The following is a 24,399-nucleotide window of genomic DNA, read 5'->3' as shown; positions in this document are numbered from 1 at the left end:
GATTTTTAAGTTGCTATTTTAAGGTAGAAAAGTTACATAATAGTGTTTTAATATAGCTTTAAGTACAACTTTGACGTAGGCTGCTTATATCATCGTACATTAGGTAATTAAATATCTCCATAAAATAACATCTATTTTTCCTTTTTTTATCCGCTGTGGTCAGTTTTGAAGTTGAGCTGAATTGGCTCATATAAATTATTAGTCACTGGATCCACATATTGTATCGTGAGCTGTGTTTAGACTCCTCAGATCTTTACACTACATTCTGCAAATGAACAGCGATCTGTGGGAGGAGCGAGATTTGGGCTCATTCATCAGCTGTCAGAGAGCTGGCACAGTTCACCAAAGAAAAACACAGAGTCCTCTCACTGTATGTAGTCACTGAGAGCACACACCACATTTTAAGTGTTCACGGTTTTGAGCGTGTATGGTCTCCGGCCCTAGTTAAGTGTGTATGAAACACAAACAGTTGGATACAGTCATAGCTGACTATCCATCTATGTCTTCAAATTGATAAATTCATGATGTGCCACCCCTTACGCTCTCTGCTTTATCACACACTCCTGCTGAATGATCAGAGCTACTCTTATCAAAACAAACAGTGAGGGAGTTCTGGTGCTGCTCCAAGTTATAGATTCTTTCCAGGGCTCTGATCAGAGTGCGAGCGTGCCCGGCACCAGTCACCTCTACTTGACACAGCTCGACTCCACTGCCCTACTCATGGAGCCGCTAGAATCAGCAGAGCAGCAGGATATTGCAGTCGGCATCAAACTAAACATACAATGCGTCCTGCACAAGTAATCTCCACGTTGAGGCTATTTGATGTGACAGTTTAAACACTTGAACTCAGAATTGGCCTGTCGGGGGAGATGGTGTCGGAGGAGGTTGGGTGGGCCATGGTGGGGTGTGCCTGTACTGACCTAAAGGGTTTTCCATGATTAGGAGCCCCGTTCACCTCTGATTGCTCCGGGTCACTGCAGGTGAGTGCAAGTGGTCGGAAGGAGGTAATTTTGCTCCTGGAGCTGGTTACCTGATTGGGTAAGTAGCTGATCTTTGACACTGACCCAAGTCCTCAAACATATCTAGAGCTGAGCTAAAGAGCTGGATCCTGATCAGAGGCAAGAGGTTAAATTAAATCACACTGAGCTATAACGTGTTCTGTACTTGAAATTGAACCTTGTGTGTATTATTACTGTCATATTTTTTCTGTTACATAGAGTGCTCTGGAACTATTGTGCTACAGAAACCTGATTGAAGTATATTAACGTATTACTTTTATGCCATTTGCTTGTTTTATTTCACGAGAAACTGAGAACAAACACATATTTTGATGTTCAAAGATAAGAAGAGGGTCAAATTCACTTAACCTGTATAAAAGAAGACTGAAACAGACTGAAAAAGACTGACAAACTCAAAGCAGCAGAGGCTGATATATCCTGACTTTTAGCCTCCAACTCCACACCCTTAATTCAGGCTTTCTGTTATAAATTTGAAGCCAAACTGAGTTTTATTTTTATTTATTATTTTTGAGTTTATTTTCTATTTTCTATTATGTCATAGCAGACATTACACATTACTGCCCTCTAAAGCTTGCAGAGTGAGTGGAGATACATAACAAGTGCAGATGATTCCATACAGGGGACAAGGAGTCACTGAACTGTTTCATGAGTATGATAATGATGTGAGTCATGAGCCACCAGATCTTAACACAATTGAACGCCTATGAGAGATTTTAGATAGCACTCTCTACAACCAGGCACCAGGATAAAGTGGCTCAAGATTCATCATAAACTAAAATGAATAGATTTAACCATGCAGCAGTTTCATCAGGCTAAATTACAACAACATGAGGCTACTTCTTTAATATCAAAGAATACATATATTAATCAGAGCATTCACATAATGACATAGCACTAGCAGAGCGTTAAATTGAATTTATGAACAATTCTGTCAAAATCAGCAAGGGGAAGTGCAGGGAAACTGAAGGTGTTCTAGCAACTCACAGTGACACAAAACACTGTTGTTTTTTTGTTTAATTTGTTTCCTATGTGTAGTTAGACTTCTTCTGAATGAACACTTTCACTTTTTATATACTTTATGTTGGTCTTTCCTTTTATTTGTCACCCATCTATTTACTATAAACAGTAGGAAGGAAACAATGATTTTAATAGTTATGGATGAATGCATTATGAACACCCTAATAGAAAAGTTGTTCTTGATTTGTGTTTGATTCGTTCCTTTTTTCACTTTTAAAAACAAGACTTTTCTTTTTTTTTGTTTGAAAAAGACCAAATTAATATTAGTAGATTATTGCAGTACAACACACACTATATAATATTTTGTTTTTCATCTCCATGTTGACAACGAAAATCCATTACAAAACACAAGTTCTGAATGTTAATTATCCTCTCCTGAATGAATGTGCGCAATGAACAAAATCTAACTCGTATCAGCACTTTCAAGAAACTGTGATTCATTTCATTAAAACAGCTAAAATTTATATTTTTATAATAACAGTGTCAAATGACAATGTGAAAACAATGTGTTAATAAGAAAGGCATCCCTCATGATAACCCTATAGAGAATTCAATCACTCAATGACTTTACTCAGTGTTATAGTGAGTTTTTAACTCAGTGTTTAGCTGTCCAGCTCACAACTTATGTTATGGTTCACGCTCACTGCTCCCCATGTCGTTTTCAGCTGTAGCAGGCAGCTGTTTTCAGCAAACCAAAACCCACTGTACACTACCTGTTCAGCACAAAACAGCATGCACACACAGTTAGTGACTAGCTGCTATATGCTCTGTTCACCAGCTAAAGAGCCAGATATTTCCCTCAGAGCCCCTAGAGGTTGGTAGAGACACAAACAGAGCTAAACAAGAGTGAATATTGGACTTACATTGATCAGGTAATACGATTCCAAATGGATGATAATGTTGCTCAGTTACTGCTGGATGAACTGTTTGCTAAATTTGCAATATGAACTTCAAAGGTGATGTCAACACTGTGTTCACAACTTATTCCCATTGTCATTCCAAGTGTCCAAAAAATTTGTTATTGCAGGTTTAAGTGCTTTACGTACTTTTCACTTGTACGCTCGTACTGTAAGATTTGTTCTTGTTCAAACCAGTATCAGTGTGGGTTTGGGATCATCTTGAAACATCTGTATTTATGGATGTTGTCTCTTCTGGTTTGGTAAAACAAGATGCAATTGAATATACACTCAATTTTACGGTGCTCACTGTCCACTTGTGGGGTTTCTACTTTCACCCAGCAGAAAAACATCAGCTCTCTTTCCTCCCTCCTTTAGTGGAATTGATCAGCTGCTTCCTGGCTGTAAATAAAGAGGCATACTGTAATCCACTTGATAAATATCAAGCAGAATACGGCAATCAGCTGAAAGCAATTTGCATGTCTGTGCTCAAGCCAGCGGCTCGTGATTTTCTCTCCTGTCATCTATCATAGACCACACGCTTGGGCCAAAATACACAATACCCCCAAATTGCTGTCATATGGAGTGCAAGCCCTGAAAAAAGTCCTTCATTTTTCCTTGTCTGTACTTCAAATAAACTTGTATTTGTTAAATAACTGGAGAGAGTTTTTTTTCTCTCCAATGCAACTTTTCAGAGAGAGGGATGGTGTAATGTGCCATTTCCTTTGTTTGTTGAAAGCTTGGCTGCAGGACTGTAATCTAGATGGGTTTGATCTCAGAGTAGATGCAGCCTGTTGAACGTTGGACGCTGCTGGATGGGGAGTCGTCAAACACCAAACTGATTCTGTAACAGGCTCCAAACACTCTCTGACTGGAGTCTCCATTTTTATTCATGTGCTTGTTCACATCTATGGTTACTCCTTAAATGTTCATGCACACATCATGAAGAGGGATTTAAACAATGGTGGACACTTCTGTCCAAAGTGCCTTTCAGCAGTGGTTCCCAACCTCTGTATGTCGCACTCCTGCAGCCCTGTCAGATGAGCTGAAGTAACCCTTTCACTGTCAGCATCCATCATGTTCCAAATGTGTTCCGATCAATGGATTATGAACTGGATGCTATTAGTATGGTGGTTATTGTCGCAATATGTTTTTCATACAATTGAATCGTCAGTGTTTGTTGACTGAAGTTTGTGCGTAGGATATTGTCTGAGTGACAGAAGTTGGATGTTTCAACCATTTATCCATCACTTTATCAGTTCATTCAAGTGTTTATTCTTTTAGCTATTTAAACAGTTTGTTCATTACTTTAAGCTATTTAAAATGTTTATAGGCTAAATTTCTTTTAACTATTTCATCTGTTTTTTCTAGCAATTTCAAGCACTATCCATTACTTCCGGTTAACTATTCTTAACTAATTCAGCTTCTCTTCACAAGCTAGTTTTAAATGTAACACATGGAGTTAATCCTGTGATCCTGTTTCTCTTTCCTTCTTAAAAACAGGGTGGGTAGCATTGGAGAAACTAGCAAGAGACAGCTAGATTTTGAAACCATCCAAACAAAAAAAATCCCACCCCCTCCCTTCAGGTCTCCCTCCAAACCCACTCCTCCAACACACATCGAGTCCACGAGATGGGCAGAAGAGCACAGTGCTTTGTTGTCATCGATAAACCAAATCCAACTACCTGATGTCTCATTCATACATAGTTCAGGAAAATAACCAACCCCCCCGAAACAAAACAAACCAGATAAATTACCTATCCCTCAGTTCTCACCATCGTTGAAAAATCACACTGATGTAGAATCTGGTTTGACATGTTGCTTTATCCAAACTTATTCTTTTCCTGCCTTGTTTAGCAGTGCAAACTGATGCAGGTACATTTTGACTGCTCTTTTTCGGCCATTCTTGTGCAACTAGCTCCGTTGCTTTAGCAATATCTGCCTGGCCGGCTTGTGGAAGACTCCAGTCATGCACTATGAGTGTCGAGTGGAGGAAGGCAGGTAGGTAGACAGGCAGGTCGGCCAGCCAATCTTTGAATTCGGACCCAGTGCTTGGGCTTATCACAGGCCCATGACTGCTACAGATACTGGAATTGTTTTTAATGTTTTGGGGTTTTCTTACACAGCATTTGATGCATTGAATTACCTAACCTAACTTTTGTTTCAGTTGGGGGAATGAGTTGGGATTTACACACAGGCCTACCCCCCTGGCAGCTGCAGAAGTACCCGAAGGGGCTACCCCTGATTGGGCATGCAGGTTTTACAAAGCAAGTAAACAACAATGAATATTTTTCCGGCCCTGTTCTCACGCAGACTGGCCTCAGATCCAACTCCTATCTGAAACATCTAACAATATTCACACAGACTACTGTGGCAGAAGTTCTACAGAAACAAGATAAGAGCTTGGTGTTGCGTTTAGGGCACGCTCCACCCTTCTCCAAACATTTTCTTTCAGCCAACATGCCAAGCAGTGCATCAGTCATCCCTGTAACGTGGCTTTGTGTTGAGTTCTCTGTAACATGCAACCATTGAAAGAAAGAGGTATGAATCATGCACAATGCGTTTTGTCTGCTCCTCGCCCAAAAGAATCACAGAAAACCAAGAGTTGGAGAAAATTAATCGTCTTCTACAGCATTGTTGTTCATGTTTAACCATATAATCTCATGATCACAAATGTATTTATTTATTCATTAACAAGAACAATGCAACTAAACATTGTCCATAAGAAATAGTGCAGTCGATGTAAGATTGAGGCATTGAGCTGAAGCTTATTTACAGCTCCTGTCTCTGTTTAGGCTTTTAAATTGGGGTTAAACAAACAAACAACCTGATAAAACCATTCAAAATAAAAACAATAGAACAGATCAAACTTACTGTGTATTTATGCATGTGTCTATGTGTATACATTGATATATAGTTGCTTGAGAGTGTGTGAGTATTTAAACATAAATGTATGTGACCAGTGGATCCATCCATAACTCATTCAATGTTTTCATTTTTGTGGCCACTAACTGCTGTAATGAGGTTAGGCTTCAAAGTAAAGCTCTGTATAACAAAGATATTTGGTTTTAGGTGACTAGCTCAGTGTTTAGCTGTGACTGCCCATAGTTATGTGTAGTTAGTGGAATTGACAATGTTGGAAAGATAAACTATGTTTGATTTACTATAATGCATCAAAATGTTCTCGACTAAGTATATGGCACAAGCATAAAATTGATTTATAATCAGTTACTGCACCAATATGATTAATGGTTTAGAGAAAAATCACAGTCCCTATGTCTCAAAGAACCTGAAATTCGTATCTTTCCATTAATTAGCTGGATAAGCAACAAGCAAAGTTACAGTTTTGGGGGGAAAAAAACATAATTCATTGACATTCAAAATCAAGACAATCTGCATAATCAGGACAGTGTGTCTGGTTTTAGCAGATTTAATGGACAGCGGCCCAACGTAAGCAAAAAATCCCACAGCTGTCAACTGATTCGAATTCAAATGTTGCTAAATGTTTGGTGCACAGAAGTACAAGACATCACCTTTGTCTGGCTGTGCCCCGCTCGCTTCAAACCAGCGAAAAGACCACAGAAACAAACTGCTTCTCACTTGAAACAACCAGTACTGGATTGTCAGAAGAAATGTTGTATCTACAGTGGGGGAAAAAAAGGTTTCAAGGGCCTTTAATCACTTACTGCCAAAGGACATATTTTGATTGAAGGGGGCCAAAAAGTATCAACGATCTTGCACAACCTGATGCTACAACTATAAGACAGACCAACACAATAAATGCATTAAGACTCATTATGTGAGTGAGAATAGTTGTTTTTCCTATCGATTGATTTCTGTATTTCTTTTTTTTACATCAGTGATCTTACATAGATTATTCTGTCCATTAAAGGTTCTACTCTAAAACTCTAAAAATTAGTCAAAAACCACTGACAGTAAGAGAAGGTGGTTGTTTCTGGTGAAGCGCAGAAACAAATATGATTATTTAACTGTTTGATTAAATTATATCTTGTGGCTGCTCAACTTCACTCCATATCAATCCACTGGAAACTACTGACAGCAGTAGCTTATATTACATTACAGCCAATATTTTTTATATTTTAGGCACAAGTTTTACCCTGAAGGCCAGTGTGTTATACAAGCATTGTTATTCAGTTATGACAAAACGACCCCACCTTAATGCTGGTAGTTTCCTAACATTCAGAACAGTAAATAAGATTTTGCCCTTATGTGAACCTCTCTGCACCTCCACAGCGCACGTCATACATTGTTGACATACCAGCCATCAAACTGTCCACTGGGGCCCATTGGATGAGTCTAATAGCTTTAGCATGTGTTACCGTTTGTTTTTATTGTGGCGGTGTGTGAGTTGCTTATTGTCTTTATGGATCGAAGACAGCTGAAGGAAGGGCAGGGCTGCAGGACAGAGCAGTCATACACACATGTACAGTAGCAGCGCTGTGACTTTCACACATCCACAGAGCTGCACAGGATGCAACAGGTGACCCATCCTCGGATATTACCATTGTCAGGAGGTTGTTGTGCATTTCATGTTGCCAGACCTTCAAGGAGGAAGTTGTGTAAGAGTGAGGTACAGGAAAACAGAAGCGAGAAGTCGCACAGTTTAAAACCTGTTGCATAATGCATATTTTTCTTTATACCTAACCTTTTACAAAATGTGCAGTTCATTTTCCATGCACCATGCTAAAAATGCAATGTTTTATTCATTAAATAAAAAAATATAAATATATGGGTTAATTTTCATTAATGACCTTGCAAACAGCAGTTGACAAAACAGTCTCCACTTCTTTACTTGTTTGTCTTGGAGCTTTTGATCGTCTTCATCAGCAGCTCAGTTGTCTGTAGGTATTCCAAGTTTCCATTGTTCAACAATGATAATAATTGATAGAATAGAATAATGGAAAGTTTGAACACACAGTTTTGTGACATCTGAGTAAACATCTTGTGATGACAATCGTGTGATATGGTTGAAAACTCCAGAATAAGCAAGTAAGTGGACATTTAGTGTTGTTTTATTGATCAATATATCTTAACCAAAAAATGGATTTTCCTCCATGCTAGTCTTAAAAATGTGCAATAAGTTTCTTAACTCTATCTTAAGAAACTCTTTAGATAAATTTAGAAGATTTTAGGGTGGGGTAAGGTTTAATGTGTAACTGGTGATGTAAACACCAAGGCTTTAAACAATTCAAAGGTTAAATGCTTCAGAAGGTGAAAATTGATTTGCTACTTGTCATTTTAGGATGAAAATGACAAATGAAAAAGCTTCTTTCCAAAGTTATATCTACAGTGGATTGTATCTCAAAAATCACTGTCTCTGAAAAGGAATTGTAATGTAAAAGAACTAAAAACCTGGTCAAAACTGGTCAAAAACCTCCACTCGTGCACATCATCACTAAAGAGTGATGATAATGGATGTGAAATAACACTCTTCCCTCCTTTAAGTCCTCCTGCGTCTTGACCAGCCCACTTCCAGTTGACCCTGCTCCATCTGGTAATTACAGTTAATGCACAGAGCCGCTGAAGTGCGTTACACTGACAATACAAAGAGACTGAGACAATGTAATTCTGCTGTTAGATGCTTTTTAAGTGATCAATAATAATTAAAGTGTCATTGATTTCATGGAAACCTTTACTTTAAGTCATTTTGTTCCCTCTCTGTAGGTGCGGGGGAGAGAAATTAAAGCTGTGGCTTCAATGTGAGACCTTTAACACAAAGGAGAAGAGTCAGTGTGAAATCTCTAAACTGACAACTTGCCTTGTTCTCTTCAGTTGACTTTAACACATCACAAGATAATATCCTGTATATGTTATTTGGTTCCATTTTGTTACATTAATGTGTTAGACACAGAAGTACAATTCCAGTGGTGAAACATTCGTCAGGTAAAAACCTTTACATATTGCAAACAAATACCTTTACCTTCGGTTCCCTTCCTATAAAACACAACTCCAGTTCTTTATAATCATCAAATCAGAAGAACAACATGGAGAAGAGTAAAAACTATGGCCCCTAAATCCTCATATGACCAATAACACATGAAACTTCACCTTCAGTCTCTAACTAACAAAGCCCTTTCTCTTCGTGTATATGTGCAGTATGAACATGTTAGTAAAGGGGTGTTGAAATTAAAGTTATAGTGGTTGAAATTTAAGTTATTGCATCCAAAAAATCATCTTTTTTTCTCCCTTCAATTGCTAAAAAAACCCTCCAGATTCAATGTTGTAACCTCAGGACATCCCGTAACCTCATTGTAGGTAAAACATAAAATCACCATAGTCAGACAATAACAGCTTTATGATTAAACAGTAATAAATAAGTAAAATAAGCGTTTCTAAGGCTGCTATCAGCACCAAAAACCAACTATAATTTCACCATTGTGTAGTTCTATTCCAGTCTCCTCTGGTTAAGTGCGGTCCTGGAGCCTGACAGCACAGTTTAATATTGTCCCTAATCTGCTGACAGTAAATTCAAATATGACCTGTTCACAAAGAGACAGAGCAAGGCAAACATCGCAGCAAATACATAGAAATCATCAGTCAAGCATAATAAAAGTCAAAAAAGAGGTTTAACGAACCTCAGTGTTCCTGGTTCGAGTCCACCCAGAGGACATTTGTTGCTTGTCATCACCCATTTCTATCCCTACATTTCCTGGCCTCTCTGTAGTGTAAACTATAATAAAGGCATAAAGGGACACAAAAATGTATTTTTTTTTTTTGTTAATTTAAACTTCTGAAAAAACAAGGGGTATCAGCCACTGTCCTTTATGTTTGACTTTATACCCTACATTAAAAGTTACTCTTTTAGTTAAGTTCAGAAACCAACTGCGCCAAAAAACAAACAATAGCCTACCAATCAAAACACTGTTACATCACATTAAATCAACAATACAACAATACAAATATGCAGCCTAACACAGACAAAAGGGAGAATTCATCAAATCAACAAAACAAAAGGAAAATCCATCAGCTGTACAGCATATATTGTTACACAGTATGGAGACCAATGCTGGTTGTTTTCAAAGCAGGGACTCATAAAGAGGGTCCATTAAATCTATCATCAACAAGTCCAAAAATATGCAAATAATTCAGTTTATGTAGTTTTCAGCTCTTTAGGATCGCACTTGGCTGACAGTCAAGCCACAGTGACAATCTGGTCAATTTTAAAAAGAACAGCATCCATCAAACCAGTAAACAAACTATTGAACACAGCTGGACACATGTATATCAAAGTCCTCGTGCTCTCGAAAAAAAGCATTGTGCAGAATGATTTACGTGCAGAGTTAGAGACACCAGAAGGTTGTTTTCACATTCATCTGCTGAGGGAGGAAAGTTTCATGTGCTCACATTATATCTCAGTGTAATGACAATTGTGGTCCAATATGCAACTTCCACAATATTTGCACAGCTGTATTCAGGACTTGCAATAAGTGAGAATGTTATTCTTAATGTAACTTTATCAGGGGCAGAGCTAGAGGTATATTCATGGGGTGGCAAGATGGTCATAAACAATCACATATGTCAATATTTGCTTGGAAAAGCCCATAAATGATTTTTGAATGAAACTTCTAAAATGTGTCCATAACAGATCATTCAATTATATGCCTTGATTTCTGTTTACAACACATCTAAATGAATATCTTACATTTGACAGCATTTGACACCAAACTGGGGTAGCAAGGTATTTTTCTCTGGAACTGCTGCTGGAGGGGAACTTTAAGAATTTATAAAAGTTTTTAAATCAGTCCAACATCACTTTAAGTGCATTAGTAAAAATATGTTGTATATGTCTTGGATGTGAACATTTCGGCTCTCAAAGTTGTAGCAAATTTAATCCATATGACATGAAAATAAATCTTCTGATTCTGTCAAAAAAAGCTGAAGAGTTAAAGGATAGGTTCAAAGTTATTTAACAGTGCAGACTTCACTCTGTTATTCTTCAGCATTATAACTTGGTAAAGAAACCCACTTGATTTCTCTCCCTCAGACTGTTAAAGCCTTATATTATCTTCACAATGTATTTTTACCCAGAACAAGGACTGTTGATTTTGTTCCCTGTAACAGTGAACACTTTAGGAAGCCAGTGGACAGGAGGAACTATTATAGCACTGTAAAAAGAATAAATCCTCTTTAATGAAATTCTATATGATGGATAATGAGCACTATATAGCTCGCATCATCATCATCATCATCTTTAACACCTCTTACCCTCCATAGCTCTGCAATCAGCAGTGATACAGTGGAGTGATTTCAATAAAGCTCTGGCCTCCGATCTGCAGCCATCATGTTCAGACAAAAAAAAGAGGCAATTTTAATTAGTGGGTGTTTCCAGACAGATTCTTACTGATTATCTTTTTTAATGAATTCATGCCCTAAATCTTGTTGTGAGCCTACAGAAAAGGAGGATAAACCCGGGTCTGCTGGTCCAATGGGCAGCATCACATCCTGTCGGCTGAACTGGGTGTAAACTTCGAGTCGAGGCGGGGAGAAGAAACCACAGCGGAACCAGCAGCACTGGGAGTCTGTCTGGGAGGTGCCACTGGTGCCACTCGTTTGATTCCCAGTCCCACAAAGTTAATGAAGTTGGATTATTTATTGTTTTTGCGTTGCGGATTAAGAAAGTGAAGAAAAGCCTGTTTCAAGAACCATGTTCCACGGAATTGTTTGGATATTTTGCCTCTGATGTTCTGTCAAAACTTTTATTGGACAATGTCTTCGCTGCTTTTGGGAGGTTTTCCATGTATGAAGTATATGTTTTTTTTATTCCCATAGGCCATCTCTTCTTATTTTACTGCCTCCAATATTTATACCGTAGCTGGTAATTAACATAATCTTGCATTCCTGTTAATTTCGACAAAATGAAGGACAACACGGACTCCGGATTGCCACCCAAACGCAGATTTTTTGGCAGTTTATGAATGCAGCTGTAATCACCCAGGGGAGCCTCAAGTACTTAAATGGGTCCATCATGAGAACGAGACAATCAAGCTCCTTTATGCCTCAAGATCAGCTGCAGTTTCTGCACATTGTCTGTTATGAATAGACCGATCTCCAATTGAGCCTCTTCACTTTGGAGATTTTTCGATTTTCGATTATACAGCTATTGAAATTAGGATGCGCCGCTTTTTTCTCTCTTAGCTTGGTGGCTCGGTTACTTTTTTGTTTCTTTTTTTTTTTTGATTGCCAGATGAAATTGACACTTGGGTTGCCACTTATCAAGCGAAGCATTTCAATCCACGCTAATTGCAGATATAGTGCCATCCTTTCTTTTCACCGCGTTTGATTGCATGGGAATACAGCCTCCCATTGCGCACAAGAAGAATGATCGATCATATATAGGTTTTTTTTTTCCTTCTAATTACATCAAAATGTCTTTTGTTGCCAGGGTTTAAATGCAGGAGAAACTGTTATTCGTTGTTTTGGACCGGATATAGTGTGGGCTGGGGCAGAGATGCGTAATGCGCAGAGAAAGCTCCATCTTCTCTCCAAATAGGCAGCGTTCAAGACCCGAAAATGGTGAGTCACAAACATCTGGACGAGTCTGGTTTGCAACCTTTTGATTTCTTTGTGTTTCAATCTGTGTAAGGTTTCGTTGATTCCTCTTCTTGCCCTCTTCCTAAACTTTTTGCATTCGGGATAACCTTGGGCACGACTCAGGTTTAACCAGGAGGAGACAAAAACTGCACCTCTAGGCTGATGTGTGCGTTCATGATCAGATATGTCGTGGATATTAAAGCCACCAAAACTCAGTTTATTCACTTTTGATTTGTGGATTGGAGTCCACAGAGCAGCATTTTTAGCCTGGGATAAATATTTGTGTTATAAAATTTTAAATCACCGTCATGCATGGCTGTGTGTAGAAATAACTTACTGGAAATAAATTATGTTTAGTTAAATATTAGTGCTTTTTCTAAAGGACTGGGTCTTCATGTTTCCACCACATCACTGGTTAGAACTGAAATAGCCTACTTCACGTATTATTTCTGCAGTTACCACTCTTAAAAATAAAACAGAAAACTGTAAGAGACCATGAAACCAGTCTCCTCTTTGGTGTAAAACTGTCTTTCTTCACGCAGTCTAAGTCGGAGGTGAAGAAGGAGTCCGGGGAGTCCAGTCCGTCGGAGGCCGCCTGTCTCTGCTCTCCTCCGGCGGCCAAGAACCAGTGCGCCAGCTGCGGCATGGAGATCCATGACCGATACCTGCTGAAGGTGAGAAATAACGAAAAGCAGAGGGGAAATTATAAATATCTACACTCTCAGAGAGAATAAAACATATCCACGAAGCTTTAGCTGATTTAGGCTGCAACTCCGTTTCTTAATTTGGTTTATAGCTTTTCTTTTACTTTTTGTCTTTACAGATTGAGCTCAACAAAATGAGCGCAAAATAGGTGAATGGAGATAATTTAACTCACGCACTGCAATACAGTTTCCCTATTTATAGTGACATTTTTCTCCTTTTTCTTATATTTTTTGAAAAATAGAAAATGCATTATTTTTTTTATCTTTTTTGGAGTTTTTAATCCGCTTTGAGTAAAATAATAAATAAAATAAAATATCTAGGCCTATTATGTTTCACAAACACTCACAAACAGATGTGCGTTTGTCTGTAAGGCTGACACTATATTTTTCTTTTTCTCCGCAGGTCAACAACCTGAATTGGCACTTAGGATGTTTGGAGTGTTCAGTCTGCAGAGCGTCTCTGCGCCAACACAACAGCTGCTATGTTAAAAACAAAGAAATCTACTGCAAACTGGATTATTTCAGGTAAGATCAGGTTTTGTTCTGGCGCTGATTTCATTTATTTAAAGACTTACGCTGTTCCTACTGATTATTTTTATTTTGATTGACTGATTGACTTTTATTTTTAGATCCTTAGTGAAGTTTATTTTGAAAGGGTCAATAAATAAACAATATATTTATTTGAATAACGACCACATCTAAACTCAGTTAGGCTATACATTCACCCAATGTCATCATTAAAATAAGTGTGTTTATTTTTCTAGTAGGCCTGAATGAATAGCCTAATCAATGAATATATTTCTAATTGGGTTCAATTCAAACTTGTAGATTACCGAATTCAGCGTTTTAAGTTTATTCAAATGTTTATTTTTGAATGTTTAGATATTTTCTAAATGTATTTTATTTAGATGTTTTTCCCGGTCGCTTTGTTTCACCATGTCGATGTTTATAATTGTAAGTTGCGTGCGCACGCAGCCTGTGTGGTTTATCCTTATAATTTAGAGACCACTTGTTTTAATTGTAGATGTCTTTAAGTGCATTTGTTGAGTATCTGAAAAGCAAAGGAATGAACGAATAATAGACCACTGAAAAACATGACCGTATGTATTCTTGTTCCGATCTGCGTCTGCTCGACTCAAAATACTGATACTGATGATATTACCTTTACTTTTTTCTTTTTCCTTTTTTTAAAGATCTCTCATTGAATTCCAAAAAATCTTGTAAACGATCAATTATGAACTAACGCTAATAAAATATTTGAAGCGCACACTTCCTGTTGTTGTTCATATTAATATAAAGTTCAGTATATATATATATATTTTTTTTGGTGAACCATAATTGTTTCTAGACATGCAAGAAGATATTTTAATGTTTTTCTTCCATCCTGGTAAAACTGAAAAATTATAGAATGAATGTCCAGTGAACTGGGAAAATGACAGATGACTTCTATATTATTTTGATAAATTATTGAACATAATTTAGTTTATTTGTCTGGGTGCTTTTACAGCTAATTGATCTTTGCTCTCCAAGATCAACTTTGGACTCTAGTATAACATGATTTCACTTCCCAGTTAAGGGAATTATGATTTCTTAGTGAAAAATGTGCTCCGCATAATGGGCCATAATGAGCTTTTGGTCTGCAGGATCTTTTTTTTAGCAGAACATATCACAGTAAAGCACTATCAAAAACAACTAATTCTCAGACTGTAAAAATCAGTTCACACTCATCAGACCTTTACAGAACAGCTGCCTGATCAGATCAACGAACAAACATTTGACAAAGTGCGCTACTGCCCTAAACTTTATACTGACCACTGACGTTTGTTGGTAATTTGACTGACTGCAGATTTGAACATTTTCACCACTAATGCAGAATATTAACTGCTATTATTAGCTAATTGTGTGGTGTTGTCTTGTAGAGGGACTCTGCATCAAAATCTAGTTTTAGGACCTTGTTCTTTTAGTTTATATTTTTGCTCACACAGTGCACATTCCTTAATAATGTTGTCTTTACCACAAACTAACTGACACACAGAAACCTTGGACTCAGGCGGGGCATATAGTTTCCACTGGATGGGAGGAACATCCCCCCCCTCACTTTCTCAAAATCCCAGTTTTGTCACCTCCATTTTTATAGTTTAAGTTTGATTTATTCAAAATCTATTTAAACCGTCTCTTCTTCTTCTTCGTAATGTAGTGGCCATCCAGTCCAGGTGAGAGAATGTCTCAGTAGGCAAAAATGTTGATGCACTCATCAAGGTCGCCTTCAGTCACAGTGTAGGGCTCACTGAAATATCCTCAAGCAGCAGTGAGTGAATTGAGCACTGTTTTGCCCTGGGTTTTACCTCCCAGGCTACATACAGACAAGATGCTCATATTTTTCAGGAATGGGATGGGGAGACATTCTTCCAAGATTGGGATGGGACAGGAGTGGAAATGAACTTCTGTGTCACCCTCGAATACAGACTGATGATGCAATCTACTATTTATTTAGGTTACAATGTGTAATTATCCCAAAAGTCACTGGAAATAAACATCAAATATAAGGCAGTTCACTCTGGAAATGAAGAGTCAACGATCACACTCCTCTGCACAGATGTTATACAAAACACTGCAGCAAACTATACAAAATAGCATTGCAGACCATTGAAGGAAGATAAAGGCTAATATTTTCTGCTGAAAATGAAATACAGTGAAACTAATTGTAGCCTAGGCGTGTTGTGTATATGTAATATGATCAGGACATCCCTACTTTTAAATGAGCTCTGTAACTTGCAACCAACCTTCACCCGCCCTTTTCTTTCTCCCTCACAGTAGGTTCGGCACTAAGTGCGCCCAGTGTGGCCGGCAGGTGTACGCCAGTGACTGGGTGCGACGGGCTCGGGGCAGCGTGTACCACCTGGCCTGTTTCGCCTGCTTCTCCTGTAAGAGACAGCTGTCCACCGGGGAGGAGTTTGGCCTGGTGGAGGGCAAGGTGCTCTGCCGCAGCCACTATGACATCATGCTGGATAACCTCCGCCGGGCTGCAGAAAACGGTAATCTCAAAGATGTATCTCTGATGGTCTCTGATGATTGCCAGCAAAAATATGCAAGAGTCAGGGCTTCAGTAACAAGGAGAACAAACTATTCTGGCAACTCTTGATCACTTGAGCTCTAAAGTTTCCAATGCTCCCTTTAACTTTCCTCTCAAGTAGTTTTTTTTCCATCCTGGATGACAACATCTCAGATACATTCTGTGTGAGCTCAATCCAGCTCTGATTTGCAGCTCTTACTGAGTGAATTATCAAGAACATTCAACCTGAATCACCAATCTTTGATCTTTGTTGACTTCTTGAATTGAAGATCTGAGGGTTTGAACTGTGGTTGTCTACCCAACGCAAGATTAAATGATGGACCTGCTAAGACATCTGTAAGGTTAGGTTGGAACTGGACTTGGAAAAGACAAAAGCTTTGGGGACTTCTTACAAAAATAATCACAGTTTGAAGACAATAGAGAGAAAGAGTTAGTTCATCATGTTGAAGCTAAAAAAAAAAAGCTGCCAATATGGAAGGATTTTGTGTTTTTCACTCTGATAATAACTTCTAGTGGAAGACTCTGCCCTTTGCTGTGCTGTCAGTGAGGGAAGCGTTAGCCATAATGGTATTAATACTTTAGACTGTGCGGTTGTTGGCAAGAAAATATTTTAATTATGTTAAATGGGTTGTTTGGACAAATGTTCAATTTTATGAGCTCTAACAGAATTGGCCTGTAAACCCATAACTACCTTGTTTTGTGTAACTTCACAACATAATGATTGAAATGTGAGTGAGACCTGTTGTTACTGTGCTCTCTAAAAGGCACAGGACTGACTCTGGAAGGAGCGCTGCCCTCTGATCAGGACTGCCAACCAAAACCAGCCAAGAGGGCGCGGACATCGTTCACTGCTGAGCAACTGCAGGTAGATTCTGCTCTGATGTGTGTGTTTAGGTACATTGCAGTGTCACCTGTTGTCTCTTGTACATGTGTGGGTTCTTGACTGAAGGCATTGTGTCCTCGCAGGTGATGCAGTCTCAGTTTGCTCAGGACAACAACCCTGATGCTCAGACGCTACAGAAACTGGCAGAAATGACAGGATTGAGCAGACGAGTCATACAGGTAGGAAATAATAAAGCATACGATTACATTAAGAAGCAATTTATACTTACTACAGGTGGTTCCCACCCGGGGCTTAAGATCCTTTAAAGAAGTTGTGAGATAAACAATGAGGTAAAAAAAAAAAAAAAGACAAAATAACATATTGCACAATAATAAAACATTTATTTCTTTTTATTTTATTTCTTCAGATGAAACAATATGAAAAAGGGAAATTACTCTTTGGTTGAGCTAATTACAGTCAGTACCTGCAACCTGTGATGAGGGGTCATAAACTGCAGTACGGTAGACGCTGCTTTGTTTTAAAAAAGCCACTCATATACACAATGATTCACGTTAGTTTATTTTCCTGGAACATGCAGTAACTAACACCCACATAAGGTTTTTAAAGGTTGATGAAGATACCAGTGTTGAATTTTTTTAGTTTTTAGACAAATAACCACCTAAATCCAGAGAATTTCCTCCATAATTCATCTTGGTGTAGTGGAATAATCTCCAAAAAACTAATTTAGACTGTAGTGGGTCCCAGTGTTCTTGCTTATAAACCCTTAAAATTGGTCTGGTTTGCCTTCTGAAACTGACAGATTTTAAGTATTGTTAGAGACCAGACAAGATAAAGTATCCAATATTTCAAAAGAAAATTATGATATTTTTTTCTGTTTTTATCCCTTTAATTGGCTTGTGGCCCCTCAGTTTTCTGGTTGTACAGAACCCCAGGTTGGAAACTATTGCTCTAAACCATTTTAAACACAATAAGCAGTGCTTTTCAGAGTAAAATGGGTTGTAGGTTTAACACACCAACACCAGACCCAGCTGGCATCCAGCCCACTGTTTAAGAGAGGCTTGCACACAAACTGGTTGATCTATCTCGCTGTATCAATACATCGTTAGCCCTGGTCCTAATGAATATAATGAACTGTCACATTTGGATGTGTGTAGTTATTTATAGTAAATAAGGCTGTACTTTATTTATTGTTTAGGCTTTAATGGGCTATTCACAGTCTAATAGTTGACCCTTAACCCCTATAAAGTAAGATAAAATTAAAACATGGTTTAATTTGAATAAAGCTTGTGTTATCTATTAGTTTTGAGCCTGTCTTAAGCTCAGTTTCACCAAAAAACCTCACAGGTTAGTTGTGTTTTGTAATGAGCTCTCATATTTGACAAATTAACAATTCTAATAAAATGTACAATCACTTTCTTAGGTTAACCTAAATTCTACATATAATCCATTATAATATGTGAGTGTGACTATTCACATTAAATAAATCTTTATGTTAGTGGTTATTTTCTGAACCACTGGCCTGGCACTGAAAGGGTTAAGCTTATGGGTTAAAAAAAAATACACACATTGCAATGATTTCTCTGGCATAAAATAAATAAACAAATCTGGTGAGAAGAACAGCTTGACCCTGATATCCACTGTGTTTGTTGTAGAGTATATCTCCCCCTGCTCGCTGCATGTTCACATCATCTGTATATTTCACAGGTTTGGTTTCAGAACTGCCGTGCGCGACACAAAAAGCAGCCGCCTCAGAGCAGCTTCTCTCAGAGCGCTCCAATGTCCAGGATGCCCCCATCGCTGCCAGATGATATCCACTACTCACCATTCAGCAGCCCGGACCGACCACATCTACTGGCCCTGCATGGATACCTGGACAGTGAGTGTCAGGTCTCATTGTTAGTGTCACTTTGTGAGGGATAGATTTCTAAACCAGAGATGAGACTTATATGTTTTAAAAAGCATAATGATACACATATTATAGTATATGTAATCATCTATTTCCGACCATTTTAACTTTTAAATCAGCTGTCTCTATCTGTTTGTTAATTGAATCAGGATTCAAAGGTTTTATTTGTTACTTCAGACAATATGCAGTGAAGTAGAAATTTGAGGTACTTTACTTGAGTGCTCCTATTTCATGCCACTTTATTTCATGGTGGAAATATTGTACTTTTACTCCATTACATTTATCTGACAGCTGTAGTTATTTTACAGATTAAGCAGATTAAGATTCTAAAAGCACATGGTCAGGTTATAAAATATGATGCACTGTTTATATATTAAACTACTAAATATTAAACAGTATGTAGAATAACAAAGACAGGGTAAATTTTTCTGCATCATGGATGCTTTTGATATATTATTTTTGATGCAACATTTTGTAATAATGTCCTTTTACTTAATTAAAGAGTATTTTGAATTGCAATATTGCTACATTTATTTAAGTAAAGGATCTAAATACTTCCCCCAACACTGGCAACATAATGCAGGATAGTATATTATTGAGTCTGTGATGGAAAAGGCTAGTGTGCAATAAAGAATAATAATTAGTACACATACGAATAAGTACAAATAAGAATTAGAAAAATACATATATAGGATCAAAATTAAAGAATAAAAAATTATAAATAAGTAGATATAAGTATTAAAAGTGTATTTTGTTCTGGTGCATAGGTGGGCTGTGCAATTTCCCAGTGTATCAAAAAGTAAAATACAGTTTGTTACAGCTGTAAGGCAAACTGTACAATAAAATTTCAAAAAGCATTTTAGAAGAGGTCTGTTGGTTTTCCCGAGATTTCTCATTTTCTTTCCTGTTTTTACTGCTCCAAATTTAGGGTCTAAGGATAGAGGGTGCCATATGTTGTACTGACTGTAAAGCCCCTTGAGGCAAACGTTTGATTTCGGATTTTGAACTATACAAAAAGGACATTGTGATAAATGTTGAAGACCCAAGTTTGAAACACTGTGTTGTAGTTGTTTAAATATGCATTCTGAATATTCTGAATCTCTTTTCTTACTTTGGAGGATTTCTGCAGATAAAAACCTGCCAACTGATCATGTGGATGCTTTAGAAGTTTTTATCCGTGATCAGCAGCATGTTCTTAAAACTAAATTACAGTAACATGCTCATGTTGCTCCCCAAACTCATGTTGTTTCTCTTGTCTTCTTTGTGCAGCTCATCCCTTCTCTGTCCTGGCTGCCCCGAGCCACTTGACCCATCCGTCCATCTCTCTACCACAGCTTCCCATCAGCCGCTGACCTCCTGCGTCCACTTTTTGCAGCGTCAACCACACTGATGTTGTAAAAAAAAAAAAAACCTTTGGGACGTACTGTCAGTAATCTGCTCTGTTTGGGATTCTAATTCCCGGGCAAAAGCGAATTCGGCGATCTGTTTTCAATCAAATCGGATTCTTTGCTGTGAGACTGCTGAGCTAAACTTGTCTTTTAAAGACAGCAGACTGTGGCGATTGGAGACATGTCCCGCCTCCATGCCAACATGGGAGTTTTTTTATTTTGTCTTGTTTGTTGTGATGCAGAGAAGAAGACCACTTTTATTTTATTTTTCCTCTTTTTGATGGGACACAAAACATTGCATCAGGTCAGGATTTTTTTCCTTATGTTTACCCACTCATACAAGGTATTTTAATTATATTGCTGCAATGTGAGCTCTCAAAAAAGAAGAAAGAAGGAGTGTTGTAGCAGTATTACAGTAAAACCTCAGCTTTTTTGGGATTGATGATGAGCACATTTGCAGGTTACTGTTGTTTGTTGTTGTGTTGTTGTCAGAAAAAATGGAAACTCTTATTTATTCAGAACAAAACTTCACTTTTAAAACGCACTTTTAAATGTGTCTAGAAATTCAGTGATTGTACATTGTAAATACTGCTACAGTTTAATAAAAATGTATCAGAGCTGTTATGAAATTGTTTGAATAACTGAGGTGAGGTTGATTTAATCATGCAGACAGAGGGAGAGAGAGCGTGTGTGTGTGTGTGTGTGTGTGTGTGTCATTTTCAAAGACAGAGCATTACAGAGAAATGTGAATGCATCTCCACTGGAAGCACATTATATCAAGACACTATTTTTACACTAAGAGCTGTAAAAATCAAAAGGTCACTTGTCAGAGGCCAGGTACTTGCAGTAACCTGTTATTGAGAGCAATATCCTGCGGCCAACCTGCACATTAACTCCAATTTATGCTTAACAGGAGATGTGATCAATCCTACTGTGAAAACGATTATTTGAAATGGCATTTTCACTCAAAGCACGGCCATTGATCGGGCAGTTTGTTGGCTTTTGTGAAGCCTTTTAACACTAGATTATCTACAGTTGTTACATTGATTGGCGGCACTTAAGGAGCTGCGATGGGAAGAATGAATGGGATACTTTGAGTTAAAGGATATCGTTAGATCTGGATTTTCCAAACTGGATCAATGAGTGGGTAGTTTTTTTCTTTTCTTTTTGCCACTGTAGTAAATTAAAAGAGTGTGCCACAACCTTGCACTTTGAGTTTCTCAACCTGAGATCCTGAGATTTTTGAGGCTGGTAGAGATATTGTTATTTGAGATTTTAAACAAATCTGATGATGATGTATCAAACTGGTATTCATTCTTTTACATAAACTTTAGAGGAGTTAGAAAGATAAGAATAAGATTAGAAGCAGGCGAAAACTGGTACAACAAATAAATCTTCATACCAGCACCTCTAAAGGCTACAAATTGACATATCATACCTCATTTGTGGCAACTATTCCCTGCCAAGAAAAAGTGTGGCACCCTCAGTTATTGTAGCCCAGTAAGATACTGAAAATCTTTCATGAACAGAGCCAGGCTAGCTGTTAAAGCCGGATTCCAGTTTTTCTGCTAAGCTAACAAGCTTCTTGTTCCAGCTTCATATCAAGCGTACAGACATGAGAGTAATGTTGATATTCTCATCTAACTTTCAACTCTCTGCTCAGTTCACTGGTGTGCAAATGATTTAATGGTGCAATACTGTGTTTATATTTATTGTTTTGGCCAATGTATTCAATATTGATGTATCTGTGATAAAATCAGGCTATGCAAACTAGTGCTGAAATTAACAATAATTTTCACTGTTGATTATATTCCCAATTAATCAATTATCTATAGGTCTATAGAGTGTCAGAAAATTATGGAGCCCCCAAAAGATAATGGTGCATTTTCCTATAATAGATTTTACATTATTTCAGATCCATAGAGAAAGGCTGAGCTGTATTATGATATAGTATTAAGTGAGTGGCCGCACCCTCAACTATGTGTAGCTCAAGTCAGTATCATTGCAGCTGGATAAATAACTAACAGAGCTTTTTAACCTAGCTCTCTCACTGACTGCTGCCAAGGGTTGAAACAGTCTGTAGCTGTGATATGACAATGGGATGACAGAGCTTTGGCCGTTGCTATGATTGTGGCTGTAGCCATGGCTGTGCTTTGGTTGTTATGATTATTGCTTTGACACATTGGTTTATAATGGGTGTAACAGCAATACATGCAGGGGTTGTGTGTGTACGGCGACATGGTTGTGTTGGCTGGGTGTTGTATTGAAGCTGATGTATACCTGAACTCCTGTGGTGTATTGTGCTGTATCTGTTATGTGGTTTAACAATGCTTTTTTTGGTTAATGTTAATTGGAGAAGAGTAGTCACAGCTACCATAGCCATATCCATGGTGTCATACATTCAGCCATAAATACAGCCGTAGTCTGAGACCATAACAACAGCCTCACCCACCACAGGCAGGCAGAGCAGTCACATCCTTTCTGTAGCATCTTTAGTGCTTTTCCCTAGACTAACAACCAAAAACTGGACTGGACCAAAACACTTAACGTAGTCCAAGAAAAAAAATTCCACCATGGTCCTTTGGGGGGGAAAAAAGCCCATTACAATTTTCTAAAGCTCAAGGTGATGCCTTCACATTGCATTTTCATCCAACCATCAGTCCGAAACTGGAGGAGATTCAATTTACTATGGTATCAAACAGAAAAACAAACAAATCCTTACAAATGAGAAGCTGGAACTGGATTATGTTCTGTATTTTTGCCTGAAACAATTTAAATGGTTAACGGATAATCAGAATAGCTGAAGATGAATTATCTGTCGATCAGCTACTAATTGGTTTAGCTCTGCTTGAAAAGACAACCTTTGCAGAACATGTTTATGGTTGGTTTGTTTCTGTACTATTACACAGAAATGATATCTTACCACACAAACTTTTATGGAGTTGAAACCTGGACCTTTAGGCTGGTCTTAGGCTAGTTATTTTAAACCAATAATCCTACAAACAGCCTAAAGGAATAATGTGACATTTTGGGAAACACATTTATTAGATGAGAATATTGATGTATATATTCTTATGTCTGTAAAAACTGTTACACCTCGGTTTGTGTGTGGATTAATCAAACAATATAACATGTTGATTGGTGAGCTGTAGAGGTAGGGCTGGTAGGAGATTTATTTTTACCTTGGGTGTTTCCAGTCTTCATGCTAAGCTAACTGCTGCTAGCTGTTTATATTTAAAAGACAAACACGAGAGTGGTACTGATCTAACTCTCAGCAAGAAAGTGAATGAGTACATCTCCGTTTATTCTTTTAAAGGATTTTGGGTTTGAAATCCCTGACTGTTTATAACATTGCTGGTAATGTATTATGTATGCATTTGTATTTGTATGTACATTTGTGTGTACATTGTACATTTGATTTGTTTTGAAGAGATTTCTCAGTGGCATTAAAGCCGGTGAGTGAAATTACAAAAGAAGCACAATCACATCTATCATATCAAGTTTCAGTAGTGAAAACAGCAGTGTTTCTCCTGTTGCTTAAGCAGGAATGTCAGAAACACGACAGCACTGACTCCACACAGACAACAGAACTACAGCAGATAAAAACAGACACAATGGATCCCTTATACTGCCCAGAGATTTAATTAAAGATGCCCAAATGTTGACTGGACCAGGTGTGTGTGAGTGTCTGCATCATTGTCTGAGTTTTAGGTACATGTATGTGTGTCTTTGTGTGGGAGTGTATCGTACATCGTAAGGCATCAGAGGACGACTGCTAATACTCTCATTCTTTCCTAAACTTTTACCTTCAAATCAAACTTTTTTTTCCAATCAATTGCTTTTAATCAATTCAATCCAGGAAGAAACCTGTTCAGGAAAACAATGCTCCTCCTTGTGAAATCTGAGAACAAAAGCTGTCTTCATGCTGAGCAGAGAGATGATTATCAGGCTGACACAGTTTGGGCCACCTGCCAGCACTACACTGTAAAAACGCACATTT

General features: G+C 37.9%; 1 protein-coding gene across 2 annotated transcripts; it reads left to right on the top strand.

Annotated features, from left to right (window-relative positions):
- The first annotated feature begins 11,457 nt into the window (after positions 1 to 11,457).
- Positions 11,458 to 24,069, top strand: lhx6b (LIM homeobox 6b). 2 transcript variants are annotated; one of them, XM_051423390.1, is made up of 9 exons: positions 11,458 to 11,690; positions 12,336 to 12,466; positions 13,027 to 13,158; positions 13,592 to 13,713; positions 16,006 to 16,223; positions 17,026 to 17,126; positions 17,228 to 17,323; positions 18,810 to 18,981; positions 20,281 to 24,069. In XM_051423390.1, exons 2-9 carry the CDS (start codon positions 12,464 to 12,466, stop codon positions 20,361 to 20,363), a joined length of 927 nt encoding a protein of 308 aa, XP_051279350.1. In that variant the 5' UTR covers positions 11,458 to 11,690; positions 12,336 to 12,463; the 3' UTR covers positions 20,364 to 24,069. The 2 variants fall into 2 exon arrangements, with proteins under 2 accessions (XP_051279350.1, XP_051279349.1); XM_051423389.1 differs by having other exon boundaries at positions 11,459 to 11,690; positions 16,003 to 16,223.
- The last annotated feature ends 330 nt before the right edge of the window (positions 24,070 to 24,399 follow it).

Source organism: Dicentrarchus labrax, unplaced genomic scaffold (assembly GCF_905237075.1).
Source record: "Dicentrarchus labrax unplaced genomic scaffold, dlabrax2021, whole genome shotgun sequence".
Lineage (NCBI taxonomy): Eukaryota > Metazoa > Chordata > Actinopteri > Moronidae > Dicentrarchus > Dicentrarchus labrax.
This window is presented reverse-complemented; position numbering and strand designations above follow the sequence as displayed.

Bases quoted from the DNA above. Each gene is read 5' to 3' on its own strand.
- lhx6b (XM_051423389.1), top strand. The intron at 13,714-16,002 runs GTAAGATCAGGT...TCTCCCTCACAG, and splicing joins TGCAAACTGGATTATTTCAG to TAGGTTCGGCACTAAGTGCG. The intron at 16,224-17,025 runs GTAATCTCAAAG...GCTCTCTAAAAG, and splicing joins CCGCCGGGCTGCAGAAAACG to GCACAGGACTGACTCTGGAA.